This window comes from Capricornis sumatraensis, chromosome 3 (assembly GCF_032405125.1).
Source record: "Capricornis sumatraensis isolate serow.1 chromosome 3, serow.2, whole genome shotgun sequence".
NCBI classification, from domain to species: Eukaryota; Metazoa; Chordata; class Mammalia; order Artiodactyla; family Bovidae; genus Capricornis; species Capricornis sumatraensis.
Window position 1 is genome coordinate 140,680,670 of NC_091071.1, and position 17,574 is coordinate 140,698,243.

The window sequence follows — 17,574 nt, forward strand, 5'->3', positions numbered from 1 at the left end:
GTGACAACGTAACAGACATCCATTCATCACCCATCCCTCCTTACATCCATCTGTTCAGTACTTACTAACCACGCACCGTGTTCCAGGCACTACACTGAATAATGGTCATGAACAAGTCCAGGAAAGAGAAATGAAGGGGGGGGAAAAGACTCCTATTTTCACTCTTACAGCCCCAGGACTGCCTTCTCCCTAGAACTTCCATTCCTTTCCCGGTGGTCTGGCCATAAGGCGTAGTAGTACATGGTGGTAAGCCACCAAACTGCTGGCACAGCGTAGGTATGCTTAGTCATCCATATGAAGAGAGGATCTCCTATTTAATTTCTAAATGTATGCGCAGATTTGGCATATTTAACCAAAGCAAAACATTACATCATAAAGGTATCCAGCAAGGTTTCCGTGCGTAGATTTTAACATTATTCAACAATAAAAGCACAAAGAAAAACCAGCTCTGAGCAAAGCCAAAAGGTACTGAGAGTAATAGAGCAAACATACTTTGAATGTCAAGAATCTTGTATCTAGCTTGGTTGGTAAATTTGTTGGAAACACATAATTTTATTCCCTTTCAGGCAAAGCCCCGATCTTTTAAAATTAAGATTTGCCTAGACTTTACAAGAGTAAATCTTGACTACTTTCTAGTGTTTTCTGAAAAACAACCAGGTGAAAGAATGGCTACCACTATGAGGCATTTTGCTCTATGGCAGCTGCCTTTTCATTATTATTTTTATGAGAGCTTGTCTAGATATTACATATCCTTTACTATCTACATTGAGTTCTTTTCAAAACATCTTCTTCAGAGGCCTGGGGTTCTTCAGATATTAATTGGATTTCAAATAGCAAACGATCACTTTCTAAAGCTTCTTATTCACATACGCCTGCCTCCAAAAACCATGACTAATGTATGCTTTCAAGTTGCAATGAAAAAAAATTAAAAGATATGTTTAGGTACTTATGAACACCAACAACAATTATTTCAAGTATAAGCTAGTTTGTGTATACCAAGGGTGAGAATTTAAATGCCAATAAAACCTAACTGTAAAAGAAGGAATTTGATGAGAGCAGGCACATTTTTTAACTTCAGTTTTATGTTAAGGTTCTGAGCTTGGTATGGACTTGTGTGTTCCATAAACTTGGACATAACCAACCTATGGAAGAGCAGCCTGTGCCAATGATAACATGAAAAGGCAGAATCCTGAGCCTTTTTATGGTGGGTTGTTTTTCTTTTTTAAATGTATTTTAATTCCAGCTCTACGGCCTGTATCATTTACCAAGTCTGTTTCTGTCTGTAAAATAAGATTTGAATAATCACTTACTAATTTCTCATTGAAAAAAATGTTTTGGAGCTATGAAATATTTCAAACATGCTTATTTTCACTGACGATAATAGGAACTGAAATTGGAGAAACTATAAGATGCTACAATCAATGAAGACACTTCCATGAATATTATCTCAAGTTAACCTATGGGTAAAGAGAGGTCTTCACCATCGTGGGAACTCGATGCATGGGTTAAAAGCCTTCAGTTCCGCTGAGATATTATTTTCATTGTGCAGAGGAAAAAGTCAGAGATGAGCCCTGAGGGAGACCCGCAGAATTCCAGCTACTCCGCATTGTAAAGGCCCTGGAGATCATCTAACCACCCTCCCAGGGCGGAAAGAAAAACAAACCGGAGCTGTCTGACATTTATGACTCTTACCTGCGGCGCAGATCCTCGGCCACCGCCGCCCGGCAGCTGAACAAATAGGCTCGCAGTGACTTCAGCCGCTGCCGCAGCCGCACCACGGTGGCCAGCGGCTCGGCGTGTCCGTACAGCATGGGGTTCTGCTGCTGGATGTCAATCAGGGGCTCCTCGTACACGTACTCCAGAAACTCTTTGGCCTGCTTAGACACCTAGAGAGAAACTTCCTCCATTAGCACTGGCGCAAAACCCGGCTCTCCACACCTCCTCCAGCTAGGAACCATAGCTTAAATACCAAAATGACATCATTTTCTGAACACAGACAAATAAAAAAGCCCATAGTGTAACTAAGTATAAAGTATGGTTTTCTCTCTCTCTTCTAAGAAACTCAACTGGTAAAAGAAATCTGGGCATTGAAAGGAATTACAACATATATTAACTCTGGTTTTTGTTTTGTGTGATTCCCTGGAGAATCCCATAGACAGAGGAGCCTGGGGGGCTACAGTCCATAGGGTTGCAAGGAGTTGGACACGACTGAGTGACTAACACTTTCACACATATGATAAAATGACACATAACTATACAGATTCAGTATACCAATGTCAATTTCCTGTTGTTTTAAAAAAAAATATTGTATTACAGTTATTTAAGATACACCCAGTGGGCAAAGTGGGGGACAGATACATAGGACCCCTCTGTATTACATTGTCTATACAACTTCCAGTGAATCTACAATTACTTCAAAATAAAAAGTTTTAAAAATAATTCATAAGACTCTTAACAGCAATGCTGATTTTAAAAACTAAAACTATGTGCATCTATATGTACATATATTCTATGGTATTTTTATAAAGTAGTTACTTTAAAAAGATAGGTAAACCATGTACATCGAAAGGAATGAAAGAATATCTCCCAAAAAGGGGGAAAAGGATATTATATACAGAACAATACGCATAGAAAACAAGCTCAAACGTACACTTTAATCAGCAGAAAAGAGTTGCTTGTATTAGTAAAGGTCTAGACTTGGGCTGGGGGCTTCCCAGGCGGCACTAGTGGTAAAGAATCCACCTGCCAGTGCAGGAGACATAGGAGATTGGTGGCTCAATCCCTGGGTTGGGAAGATCCCCTGGAGGAGGGCATGGCAACCCACTCCAGTATTCTTGCCTGGAGAATCCCATGGATAGAGGAGCCTGGCGGGCTAAAGTCCATGGGATCGCAGAGTCGGAAATGACTGAAGCGACTTAGCACACCCCAGCGCATGGACTTGGGCTGACTCTAGCCAATAGATGCAGCCAACTCTATAACCACTTCTGGCAGTAAACACCAAGAGTATGAAAGCTGATTTTAAAATGTCATTTGTCAGTAGAGATAAACAGAAAAAAAACAAAATGCACCTGAGCTACAGCTTAACTAATGCATGACCCGTGGGTGGTTTGGGGGAATCTTTACATACCAATTCACTGATATGACATGGACCTCTCCACAAAGTTTCCACTGGAACCTCTCTAGTACTGGGAGTAAGACTGGAATTCAGCATAAACACAACAAACAACTTTGCTCATTAACAAAACTGAAAATCCACTGTTCCCACTCTAGAAGAGTATTGATGAATAATAAACAGGATATGCCCCCTAACCTCCTGGGATTTGCTGTTGAGTATGCTGCTGCTGCTGCTAAGTCGCTTCAGTCATGTCCGACTCTGTGCGACCCCATAGACAGCGGCCCACCAGGCTCCCCCATCCCTGGGGTTGCCATTTCCTTCTCTAATGAATGAAAGTGAAAAGTGAAAGTGAAGTCGCTCAGTCATGTTCGACTCTTAGCGACCCCATGGACTGCAGCCTACCAGGCTCCTCCATCCATGGGATTTTCCAGGCAAGAGTACTGGAATGGGGTGCCACTGCCTTCTCCAGTTGTTGAGTATAACAGACCAATAATTAAAACAAAAATATACATGTAGCACATAGCCAGTCATCCACCACAAAGGAACATGGATGAGGTCCACTGGGAGCCTGAAGGAGGGAGACGTCAACCGTGCTGGGGAGAAGGGAGCTAGGAGCCAGGGCAGGCCTGGCAAAGCAGGTGACACAGGCTCAAGGTCTAGAAAGATAAACAGAAATGCACTAGGTGGGTAAGGACGGGACAACAAGCAGATACAACCACGAACTCAATCAATCTGTACACGCGCTAACTAAGAAAGTGAAAGTCGCTCAGTTGTGTCCGACACTTTGCAACCCCATGGACTTTATAGTCCATGGAATTCTCCAGGCCAGAATACTGGAGTGGGTAGTCTTTCCCTTCTCCAAGGAATTTTCCCAATCCAGGGATCAAACCCAGGTCTCCTGCAATGCAAGTGGATTCTTTACCAGCTGAGCCACCAGGGAAGCTCAAGAATTCTGGAGTGGGTAGCCTATCCCTTCTCCAGTGGATCTTCCTGGCCCAGGAATCAAACTGGGGTCTCCTGCATTGCAGGCGGATTCTTTACCAGCTGAGTTACTAGGGAAGCCCAGTAACTAAATGTATGGTTATTGTATGTTGATTAAAACACTTGTTTATGAAATTCACTATTACCATGTTCTTTATTATAAAGTTAATATGTAATTATAGAGGTGCAAAAGAAAAGCATCAATGCTTTTTTCTAATAAAAGTCATTTTCAACGTAGAAGCAATAATCTTTGAGATGCCTGTTCTGTTGCGTGGTCCTCTGGGATCCTGCAGTTAAAGAGTCAGAGAAGATAACAGTCTCTGCAGATGGTGCTCACAGAGAGGCACCGAGAATCAGCCAAAACCTTGGACTATGTAATCAGACTGGAAAGAGCAGCTGACAGGGCTAAATAATGCCTCGTTTTGAGGTCTGAAGACACAGGTACATCCATGGCAGACACCAGAGCAGGTGTCTGACCACTCAGTGGAGACCACAACGGGCAGGACCCTGCCCTCACATAGCTCACCGTTCAGCAGGGAAAGACAGAACCGGGTTCAAATGTTTTGTTTATAATGGTTAAATATTTGCTATATTTAAAAATTTTAAATGAGGAAAAAACGGATGGTGTTTTGGAAAATGAAGTACAATCCACTTGAAACTGTTGCTGAAGAATGATGTATTGTACAATTCAATTAGTCTTTCTGGCTCTATTGAGCAGTGTTTATACTGAGCCAGGGCCCTGCTGAATTAGGTTAACAATGCTACCTTTTAGTAGGTGAACAGAAGGACAAAGGGCACTGGCCAGTCTCCCAGGCCTTAAAAGGCTTCTCTCTTCAGGTGGTACTTAAGCCCGAGTGGGGGGAAAAAAAAAGCCTTCTACAGAGACAGTAAAAGCAGTGAGACAAATGGGATGGCAGCTACTGACATCTGCATTCATACACTGAAATCACTAGGAACAAAAACAGAGCTAGTCTCAAGAAAGTCTAAGGCCCTGTTTCCCGAAGTTACTAGCTAGTGTGGAGAATACAGAGCATACTATGACCCCGGCTGCCTGAGTATGTGAACAAATAAAGCCCTGCCATGCTGAGCTGTTTTTGGCTGCAAAGCACTTGCTCATTTTTTGAGAACCAACCACTTACATTAGTGAGGGAATTTGGGAGAGGACTCAAAATTCTGTATGAAATGCTATTGTTGCAAAATAGGAAATCAGTGGAGATATAGTGATCAAAATTCGAAACCATCCTCTATTCTGGTATGAGCACTCTACTTTCAAACTCAACTGTAATTAAAAAGCTTTTCTAAAAATATATAGTTACTTATGGAAGGAAGCCAGTGATATTCTTAAGTGACAAAGTTTATGTGAGAGAAAGTCTCTTTCTCGTTAATAGAACCATTTCATGAGCTATAAGGGAACACTAAATATATTCTACTTAAGAGCCAAGAGCTACTGTCCTACTTCTTGCCTACCAAATTACGAAAAACATCAAAAAACCCGAGTACTGTTTCTGATATGAAAACTCACCTCATAGGTACAAAAGGATAAGGCCAGTATTCCTTACTTAAAAAAAAAAAATGAATGGCTTAGGTTGGTATTCTTTTCCATGATCCTATTCCACTTAGATTAGAAGCAATTTTTACAGGGTTGACAATTCGTTTTTCCAACCTATTGGCCTGTTAGTATCTTACTAAACAATATTTATTAATGATATTATATTATTAATATTAACTAAATAATATTAATTCCCCAGTTTCTTTCCATAGATATTTTAACTTTAGAATAGTTTAAGCTGTAAGAACTTCATTCTGCAACTGTGGTTTTGTCGCAGTTTGTGAACTGGTTCTCTCTTCACCTGGAAAATCCCACGGATAGAGGAGACCTGGTGGGCTACAGTCCATGGGGTCGCAAAAAGTCAGACACGGCTGAGCAACTAACTCTTTTTCTCTTCACAGACCTGCAGTCAACATGATTTGAAAGAGGTGAGGAGGAGGAGGGCCAGGAAGAAGCAGGTCTCCTCTCCATCTCATACTCAGGAGTTGGAAAAAACAGCACAGTTCAGGTCATAATTATCCATAAACCAATAATGACAAATCTGCTAGGTATACATATGTATTTATAAATAAGCACATTTGTCACTTGATTTTTACAAGCTAACCATCATTGGCATAGATTTTAATATAATACATCTTTTGTTATGCTAGTGACAGGTACCTCTGAAAATAAAAATTCTCAAATGTCATTCGGGTTTCTGTAATTCTGAGAGGTTCTGAAATGGTGTCCTAGTATGTTCCCCGACAAAAACAGTCCTGGGTAATAAGGTGATGGGGCAAAAGCAATGTGGTGACCAATGATAGCAATTTGGAGAGGAGGAGAATGATGTGGTGGCGGTGAGGACTTTAGTTTTTATTAAAGGAGGAAAATGGATCAGAGTAAAACGGATGAGAACATAATCTTAGAATAACAAGAATGGGTACAGATAAAATAGACTTGAGTGCCAAAGAACTGAAGTTTTTGAACTGTGGTGCTGGAGAAGACTCTTGAGAGTCCCTTGGACAGCAAGGAGATCAAACCAGTCCATCTTAAAGGAAATCAACCCTGAATATTCATTGGAAGGACTGATGCTGAAGCTCCAATACTTTGGTCACCAGATATGAATACCTGACTCATTAGAAAAGACCCTGATGCTGGGAAAGACTGAAGGCAAGAGGAGAAGCAGATGACAGAGGACAAGATGGTTGGATGGCATCACTGACTCAATGGACATGACTTTGAGCAAGCTCTGGAAGATGGTGAAGGACAAGGAAGCCTGGCATGCTGAAGTCCATGGGGTCTCAAAGAGTCCACACGACTGAGCAACTGAACAACGACAGACGATCTAGTTCAGGTTTTCTTAACCTGTGTCCCAGGGAATGCCAGCCATATAGAAAAGATCCTCTGAGGTCCAACGAAAAATATGCCGCATGCCACATTCTTCTCTTGATGATTCAAAGTGCAGGGTGTTAGCATATTAAAACTCTGGGACATGGAGTACTAGAGAAAACCTGCGGAACCCAGCCACTTTCCAACCAATCTGGCTACAGACAGGGCAGCTGGTTAACGTCATGCAGACTGTAGTGAGGGGTGGGGGGTGGTGACAAATGAGAGTCAGCCGAGGTTCCCCTCATCATCTGGAGGAAGGGACCTCTTTCTCTACCATTACCTGCACTTAATAGAAAATTGAGTCCAGAGAACTTAAATGACTTCTCTGTGGTCAGCTCATGGTAGATCTCGAGCCAAAACTCAGATGTGGGGATACTCTGCTCAGTGCTTGCTAGCATTGTTTACACTCACAGTTCTTTTTTAAATAACTCCACCAACAACTGTCTGTTCATCACTCTTTAAAAGAGGAGATGCCAGTTCCCGTTCTGTCCCTCTCTCCTCCCCAGTCAAATAGAAAGCAAGTGGGCTACCAATGGAGATGAACCCATAATTTAAGGAGGCAGTACACTGGTGTGTGGGTTTTCATGTGTCGTTAACTCTAAAACAAAACTAAAGTCCAATGACACTTCATTTATCTAGAAGTCACTTATTTGTACATTTGTTTACTGTCTTTTTTTATCATCTGAAATTCATGATGCAGAACATATGTCCTAACACCTAGAATGGTGAGCATAGTAAGCGTTCAGTAAACATTTCCTGAACAGATGAATGAGTACTTTACAGGACTCTGGCTGTGACTCTGAACCACACACCTCTATCATTTTGATTCTTTGTTTCTAAGTTCACAACATATTTAGAATTAATAAAGTAGGAAAGGGGAAGGACAGCTAGAGGCAGCGCAGTGACAGCAGGGGTGACAGCTGACATCCTGGTACTAAGGGAAGGAAGGAACCTGATGGAAAGCAATCTGGCAACATCTATCAAACTCACAGGTGTACACACTACATCTAGGAAGCTACCTACAGAGAGTCCCATTCATGAATCAAAGAACTTACATTCGAAATAATGCATAAAGTTATTCACAGAATCATTGTCATATTAGAAAGACTGAGAAAACCTTAATGCTGGTCAAAAGAAGCTGGGAAATTGGTGTGTTAAATTCATGATGGAATATGGAATGGCTATTTTTTAAAAGCCCAAGGAAGAGGTTTATGATCTAAATGGAATGTTTTCTAAGAGCAGCATGTACACTGTACTGCCTATTGCCATTTCTGTGCAAAACACATGTATATAAAATATCTCTGGAAGGAGTGATTTGGTTGCCTGTGGGAAGAACAGGGTGGGTGTGAGGAAGAGAAGGGAAGGAGATTATCTGTGTGTATATGTCCTTTGTACTTTTGAACCTCGAAATGTGGAAGTATATTATGTTCAGAAAAAGAAGAATAAAAGTATAGCAGTACAAGGTAATTTCCTTACAGAAAGAACAGTCTCCCATACCATGCTAAACCACACTGAAGTTATTGGTTACAAGATTTAGAACACTCATATTGATAATGATAATTCTGAGGTATTAAAAAAAGGTTAATTTCTAGTACAAATTTTCTGAAATAGAACCTACAGAGCTACGTGACAGTTAAAATTTATAAAATAATAAAAATAATGTAATCACATTACTAAAAACTTGGAGACTAAATAGTAGGAGAAGGCTTCCCTAATAGTTCAGTTGGTAAAGAATCTGCCTGCAATGTCGGAGACCTGGGTTGGGAAGATCCCCTGGAGAAGGGAAAAGCTACCCGCTCCAGTATTCTGGCCTGGAGAATTCCATAACTGTATAGTCCATGGGGTTGCAAAGAGTCGGACATGACTAAGCGACTTTCACAGAACAGAAAAGATTAGGGGAGAAAAAAAATCCACCTATAATCACAGTAAAATAACCACTGATTGCTTCGGTATAACGTGTCCTTCTAGCATTTTTCTGCATCTCTATTATGAAAAATCATAGCAAAGTTTTAAGAAGATCAATTCCAACCATAACACTTCTTGGTCTTATTAAAATAGGCACTGTGGACTAGTGGAGGAGGAATCAAGAGATCTTAAGTTTAATTACAATTTGTTCTCAAAATCTCTCACTGACTCTGAACAAGTGGCTTTTCCCATCAGCGAGCTATTCTCCAGCTCTGCAAGGCCAGCAGAGCTTGCCTTGAATGCCTCTCAAGATGAAGAGATAGGAAATGGTTTGTGTAACATGGAAAACCCCTAGCTAAATGGAATGTGCATGTTCAGGCTAGGAAACAAAAATATTTTTTAAAAGCACAATTTAGGAAGAGTTCAGGCAAAGTTTGATTTCCTTACTATCTCTTTGTCATGCTTGATATTTTTAAAAGGGGGGAGGGTAAGAGGAAACACTGTTGTCCAAAAACAATTTCATTAGAAAAATGGCTGTAGAATTGGAGGATAGAATTTAGCTGCTAGGTAATCCTGGAGCTCAATTCAATCTGCACGAGGTACATTGGAAAACAGATGAAATCCTGCTTTAAAAATAATTAGGATTATTATTACTCTGCAGGGCAGACAAGGAAGCGCTTAAGATGACAGATTTCATTCCGCTCTGCAAAACCATTTGTTCACTCTTTCAAATGGATATTCAAGCCAGTCACGTACTTGCAATTAGGGGGAGCAGGCAGCTCTAACAGAACAATGTCTGGTCTTGGAAACTGATAGGTTTGAACTGATCCTCACAATTAGGAACATTAAGTTAAATCCCAGCATTTGAGCAAAGACAGACAGACACTGGACTAAATGGAACACAGTTACTTAATGTCAGTGAGAGATGATCCAGATAAAATCGACCAGCTCTGTTCTTGATTTAAAAATCTTCTCTTGTCTGCTGAGCACCTAGGAGGGAATGGTCTCACAGAGGACACTTTCCTCTTGGATGAAGTGTGGTACTTAATATCCTTATTACTTAACTGTCCTCTCAAAATCAAACCTTGTCAGTTGAAGGACCACCACCACAAAAATATCTGCTTTATAGTAAAGATTATAATAAGCCTGAGCAATGGCTGGATTGATGATTTCAGGGCCCTTCAGCCTTCACTGCAAACAGACCTGGGCCTTCTCCACTGCATGGGTTCTTAAACCATGCCTGAGTTTCTCACTTTCCTCATTCAGTGCCACCTTTTCTGCTTTAGCTCCATTGATGGGCACACATTCTGAGGGCAGGTGCCACCAGCCTAAGCCCTCAATGTCACGGGGCTGGGGCTGCCTCACTCACTCTCTACACACATCTCAGCTGTCAAAGCTCTGCTCCAAGGAGATTAAACTGTTCAAACCAAAAACTCAACTAGCGTTCTTGCCCTAGAAATAAATGTTTATCTATTACACACATGGCAATATATTTACAGCCTGTATTCAGAGTGTCAAGTACAAGAGGCAGAGGAGAGAATGACAACTCTGTGTGACAGAGGGGAAGGGAAGCAGCAGGAGAGGAAAGAACGTTTAAGCTGGGTTTCGGATTTGAATGAGGGCGAGAGGGAGACAAGAGGTGTGAAACAGCCTGGCAGGACTGGGGGATGGGAAGGAGTATGCTCTTCCTTAAGAGACACAGGGCTGGGAGGCAGTGGATGGAAGGGCTAGAAAGGCTGGGACTAGAGATCATAAATGTCTTTATGTCAGGTAAAGAGATTTAGAGTTATCTTATATTCAATCATTGTAAAAGCTGGCATTAATTGAATATTTACATTCTAGACACTGCACTAGATGTTTTCTGTGAATTATTCATTTAAGCAAATAGCAGCCTTAAGAAGTAGGGACTATCCCTACTATTGTGTGTGTGCTTAGTCACTCAGTCGTGTCCAGTTCTTTGCCACCCCATGGACTGTAGCCCGTCGGCTCCTCTATCCATGGGATTCTCCAGACAGGATCACTGGAGTGGGTTGCCATGCCCTCCTCCAGGAGATCTTCTTGACCCACGTATGGATCAAATCCAGGTCTCTCGCATTGCAGGCTAATTCTTTACCATCTGAGCCACCAGGGAAATCCAATCAGATAGCTACTAAGTGACAAAGCTAAGACTGGAACCCAGGTAGTCTGGGTTCATTCTACAGATTAGGAAATGGAAGCTCAGGAAAGTTCAAGTTATTTGCCTCAACCAGTCAAGCACCTAATTAGAGGTAGAGAGAGGATTTTGATAAAGGCCTATTTAACAAAAGTTCCTCCTGCTGCTGCTGCTGCTAAGTCGCTTCAATCGTGTCCGACTCTATGCGACCTCATCGACGGCAGCCTACCAGGTTCCTCCATCCATGGGATTTTCCAGGCAAGAGCACTGGAGTGGGGTGCCATTGCCTTCTCCGAAGTTCCTGCTATCAACCCCTAAATAAGTGCAATTCCAGAGATTCACACATGTGTGGTGGTGGCACAGAGAGAAATTCTTATTGTTTAGTTGCTAAGTTGTGTCCAACTCTTTGCAACCCCACAGACTGTAGCCCGCCAGGCTCTTCTGTCCATGGAATTCTCCAGGAAAGAATACTGGAGTAGGTTGCCATTTCTTCTTCCAGAGGATCTTCCCGACCCAGGGATCAAACCTGCATCTCCTGCATTGCAGGCAGATTCTTTACCACCAGGGAAGCCCATGGCGGGGAACTAACAAAGTACAGATGGGGAAAGCAGGAAGCATCGGAGGTTTCATCAAGGACATTCTTCTATCGGTTCTGGAACAAAGAGCAGGAGTTCCTGAGATGGGTAAAAGTATCTGGAGCACATGTGGAAGGACGATCTCTAAATGAAGGGAAAGGCTCTTCTTCTTTCCAGCCCAGGAGGGGAGGCAGTAAGGACAGATACAGATGTAGGCAGACTGGCAGGTATTCGAATTCAAATCTCCTAGCTTCAGTTTCTCCTTGAAGTAGCATGCATATGCTGAGAAGGACTCCTCAGGGAGGAGGCAGATTAAAGAGATGTGGATGATTACTGGGCACAACAGGAGATGCCCAGGGATGCGGAAAAGGATCCAAGCCGACTGGCCACCCAGAGTGGTCAGTTTCAGTTTAGACTTCAAAGATGATAGGTAGGTAGCAGCTACACGTTCCATTCCTGCCCACATTGCTCCAGTACGATACCGTTACAATGAAAGCAAGCCTCTGACATCTGTTAGCAAGGAGGTATAAAACCCATCATACAGCCTGTTTTTGTATGTAGCACCTTACATGGAAGGTTCGTTCAAGGCAGACGTGACAATATTCTGGCAGAACGAAGAGAAAGCTTCTAGTCAGATCAGGTAACAGAATTCTCTATTGGGTCCCAGGACCCAGGACCACACAAAAAATAAATAAATATCCTAAACCTAGAGTAAGACTCCAGTGGGGGTTAGATTGCTTGACTTGCCAAATTTGATTTATGCAATTTGGTTTACACAAGGGTAGACACGCTGTGCAACAGAGCTAACCAGTTCACAAGTCTAAAGGATGACTAGGTTGAAAACCACAGTTGACATAAATACTACCAGGCAATTAAATCCACAGGTCTCACTTTCGGTAGCAAAACTGGAGCTGGAGATAAATGCAGAAATTATCAGCCTATGATTCCCAGCCTAGAAGGGAGGGAAAGAATGCAATGGTGGTTTAGTCGCTCAGTTGTGTCTGACTCTTTTTGTGACCCCATGGACTGTAGCCCACCAGGCTCCCCTGTCCATGGGATTTCCCAAGCAAGAATACTGGAGTGGGTTGCCATTTTCTTCTCCAGGGGATCTTCCTGACCCAGGAATCGAACCTGGGTCTCCTGCATTGCAGGTAGATTCCTTATTGACTGAAATACAAGGGAAGCCTCAAATAATGCAATAGAAACAGTATATAGTGGGAAAAGAGCATAAGTTGCAGCTTTTATGAGATGACCTTAATCAGGTCTGCCTCAAAGTCTCATTCTCTTTAGAATCCACGTGACAACAAGTAAAAAGCAAAATCACTATTATGCAGTGAACCCAGGAGCACCCACCTTGTATTTTGAAGTGTCCCAGTTGTGGACTATGCGGGCTGGGATCAGGAAGCTGTCGTCCACGTGGCAGCTGCTGCAGTAATACCACCCGCTGTAGTTGCACACCTTGGCTTTCCCGTTGGAAAGGCCTATGGATCGCTGGCATCCTGTTCAGGGCAGAAGAAAAGTCCGTGATTGCTGTACTTCTCTAACACTGTAGAATGAAGTTACACAATCCTCAAGTGAAACAAAAGTCAATGACAGGAAAAAAATGGCAGAGAATACATATACAGACACGTCCCCTTCTTCCGCCTGCAATGCAGGAAATGTGGGTTTGATCCCTGGGTCAGGAAGATCCCCTGAAGGAAATGGCCACCCACTCCAGTATCCTTGCCTGGGAAATCCCATGGACAGAGGAACCTGGTGGGCTGCAGTCCATGGGGTGGCAAAAAGTTGGACACGACTGAGTGACTGAGCATGCACGCCTCCTTCCTAGCCTGGTAGCTTCGCCCCTTTCGCCTCCTGGGGGACTGCTGATACTGGTACGTTTCTGATCTCTTCTAATTCCACTTCCGTGCACAGCAGCCAGAGATCGTCTCTCTACAACCAACACCCTTTCATCTCCTCTCTTCCTCCTCAGAAATCCTACTTCCACAAGGCACTTGGCTGAGGGCTTCTCATATAGGATCTTATTTAACCCATCAACAACTCTATGAGGAAGATATTATCAGCTCTTTTTTACAGATGAATAAACCAAGGTTTATTTATCCAGGTGAAGTATTTTGTCTTGAGGTCGCCCAGCCAGTCAGGGCTTCCCTGGTGACTCAGATGGTAAAGAATCTGCTTGCAATGTGGGAGACCTGAGTTCAATCCCTGGGTTGAGAAGATCCCCTGAAGAAGGGAATGGCAACCCACTCCAGTGTTCTTGCCTGGAAAATCCCATGGACGGAGGAGCCTAGCAGGCTACAGTTCATGGGGTCACAAAGAGTTGGGCGTGACTGAGGGACTAAGCACAGCACAGGCAGTCAGAGATGGAGATTGGACTGGGTTCTGAACTTGTCTAAGATGAACCTAAAACCTGACATGTAGCCTTCCTTTGCTGACAAAATCAGTGAAAGGAATGTGCCCTTTGATTGGTCCCTACCTCTCCTTTCCAACTACCTACTCCTATGACTCTCCAATGGGAATAGAACCTCTTGGTTGAAGTCAGAGAAGTTTCTCCTCATTGTTCCCCAAATATACAGAGTGTGCTCACTCCACCCTCCATATCTCGGCATGATTTACTTCTTTCATGATATCCTTTTCTTCGATCTCTACTTTGCCAGATCCTGCCCATCACTGAAGACCACTGACTGCCTGCAAATGTTTGCCAAGGCCTTTTTCATGTCCAAGAAGTCCATGATTATGTGAGTACCATCCTGGTACTGACAGGGAAGCTGGTAATAATTGTGGCCTCGACAAAAAAGATGCCATTATTTACCTTTAGCTAGGAGGAACTACATTCTATTGATAATAGAAATTCTGTTACAATCAACCCAAAGGACAACATCCAGAACAGGTCATCAGGATTATATAAACAGCATCACTTTTCTGACATGTCTTATCTACAGATTTCATTTTAGAAACCCTTCCTCATGGCCCATTTCATGGTTGGATGCCAAGAACCATACTGATCAAAGAAATCTCATATTAAGCCTATTTCATAAAATGGGTACAAAATGAAAGTGTTAGTCGCTCAGTCACGCCCAGCTCTTTGCAACCCCATGGATGGTAGCCCACCAGGCTATGTAGCCCTCTGTCCATGGAATTCTCCAGGCAAGAGTCCTGGTGTGGGTAGCCTTCTCCAGGGGATCTTCCTGACCCAGTCATAGAACCTGGGTCTCCCACATTGCAAGTAGATTCTTTACCATCTGAACCATCAGGAAAGCACAGATTACTCTTAATAATAATAGTAATAATAATAAAATCAGAGTTGTTCCCCATTTCCACTAGAAGGAGCTCAAACATGTTTGACAGCCTAAGAAGATACTTACTCACATGAATTCATGAATGAAAGTATCAGAAAATTCCTAGAGCTTTCATGTTCATCACAAATAAAACAACATCAAGCAGGTCCACAAAGTATCCTCCAGAAAGAGAACTAGATCCCACTGTTTTGGAATACAAGAGATATTGAAAGATGGGGAGTAAATGTATTGGAATTGAGCTTCCAGAGTTTAATACTGTCTTCCTAGAATAACTACTTCTTTACGGTTGAGTAGCAACAAGATCGTAACAAGCTCCTATTTTTCAGATTGGCTGAGGACTGAGATATGCGTGAAATTGATAAGGAAAAACCAAACACACCTGCTGCTTCTGCTGGGAGTGGGAGGTCCCATCACTAGGCTCTGAACACTGGAATGCCATCTGCTGCACCCACGAGCATGGTGCTCATTTGCATACAGCACATGCCTCCTTAAACTATTGTGCTTTTTGATGTGCTTGTATAGCCACAACCACACTATAAACTGCTCAGATCTATTTTTTATCCTTAGCACTTAACACAGAACTTTACACATGACAGACCAGCAATAAATGTTTATGTTGAAGAGACGATAAACTGAATATTATTTGGCACATAAACAGCCTCATGCATATAAAGAGATTTGAATGTCCCAGAGCTGTTCTGGAATTAATCCTCCTAACCTGCTCACCTGCCTCTTGAAAACAGCCTACTTTGGTGAATACCCCTGTGCAGGTACATTGCCCATTCCAAGAAGTACACATTAAACATGACCACATATGGACTGTGAAACAGAGTTGAGCAGAACTTGACACATTCTAGACACTGTAGACATTCAAGCTGACTTAACACTGAAATGACACTGAACAGAATTCAATCTTCCCTAATGATTTAGAAAGTGAACGTGATCTTGTAGAAATTTGGGAGCACCATTACAGCTGAAACGTTCACCATAAAACATTGCAAAAATAAATGTAAGTTATTTTAGCATTTTTGCTTTTGCTTGTTTGAATTTGGGATATAATAAACAGTAAGCATGTGCTGAATGCTTTAGTAGGTCCTACTGGGCTTATTATTCTATAACTTTTAATGATTTTATTATTATCTCCTAGATGCAACCTAACACATAGGCAATATTAAAATACACAAGTGTGCTTTTTAAGAAAGCATATAGCCTGCAAATATGTATATCAACCAGGCACACAGGTCCAAAGCTTAACAGGCTGAGGGTTCAACTCAATAAGCTAAACAGCCTCAGCACTTTGCACAGGTGTCCAGGCTTGTAAAAGAAAAAGAGAACATGGCTAGGGTTCCTACTTGTTTTAGCTAAGACACAAGCAGCAGCAACATAAACTCCTACCTCTACTTCTTGGCTGTCTTTACTTTGATAACTTATTTAGAACCATGCTCTCTTACTTTTGATGCTGAAATCACTCTACAAAAATGACTATAACAGAATACCTCATTCAAAATGGACGTAGGAAGCCCTGAAAGAGGAGGTCTCAGGCACACATTATTTGTGGCAGCTTACTTTATATAGCCAAGCACGAAGAAGGAAGATTTTCTCCTTGTCTGCCAACAATCCAGCCAACGAGAAGACACCACAACCCCGCACACTCACTGTCCTCCAATGAACTTTCCATCAATACAGCCCCTCCCCGCGTCCCCTTTCCTAATAGAACTGCTCCTCTCCACCGTTCTCCAAACTTGCTTATGGTTCACCATGGTCTGCATGTCCCAAAGCAATTCCTCTGCTATTCCCAAATAAACTCAATTTTGTTCACTAAACTCTTAACCTTTTTTTGTTTTAAAAGTTGACAGCTTCTAATGACCTAGAAGGTTCCGACTTCTCCCTGTGCTTAGGAGTGTTCTGGATACACGGTGTAGGGACAAGCATACGTCTAGGTCAGGAACCCTGGTTGCTCAGATGGTAAAGAATCTGCCAATTAATGCAGGAGGCGCAGGTTCACTCCCTGAGTTGTGAAGATCCCCTGGAACAGGAAATAGCTACTCACTGGCAAGCCACTCCAGTGTTCTTGCCTGGGAAATCCCATAGACAGGAGCCTGACGGGCTACAGTCCATAGTGCTGCAGAGAGTCGGACATGACAGAAGCAACTAAGAGAGTCGGGAATCTTGCTCTTTCCTAAGGGAACATGATGAGCCTGACCCATCAAACTCCCTAGGCTGCCCTTCCTCACCACAAAATAAAGGAGTCAGCCTAAACCAGTGGTTTGCCAAATTCAGTGAGCATCAGAATTTTCCGGAGATGTTTGTGAAAAATGTAGTCCCTCTCAGCCCCAACCTGGCCCCAGAGATTCTGACCCTGTAAATCTGGGGTAGGGCCCAAGAACTTGCATTTCTACCCAACCAACCACCACCAGGGACTGTGGTAGGTAAAAGCTGAGGAGAGTTCCCTGATTTCTAGGTGACTGCAAAGGTCCCTCCATGCTCAAAAATTCTGATCTAATTAAGTGAACTGCAGAGGTGGGGGTAGATGGCTAAATGAAAAGCTCATAATTTGTTACCTAGTTTACTTTCTAGGCTTCTAAATTCAACATTTTAAATTCTTAGTCAATTTTCAAAAATTTACTATG

General features: G+C 42.5%; 1 protein-coding gene across 1 annotated transcript in view; it reads right to left on the bottom strand.

Annotated features, from left to right (window-relative positions):
* PLEKHM3 (pleckstrin homology domain containing M3) overlaps positions 1–17,574 on the bottom strand; it is a 180,314-nt gene that overhangs the window by 112,428 nt on the left and 50,312 nt on the right. Inside the window, exons 3-4 of the mRNA XM_068968990.1 lie at positions 12,999–13,144; positions 1,693–1,886 (exon numbers count right to left, since the gene is read on the bottom strand). Coding sequence (XP_068825091.1) covers positions 1,693–1,886; positions 12,999–13,144 — 340 coding nt within the window. The remainder of the gene's footprint in view (positions 1–1,692; positions 1,887–12,998; positions 13,145–17,574) is intronic.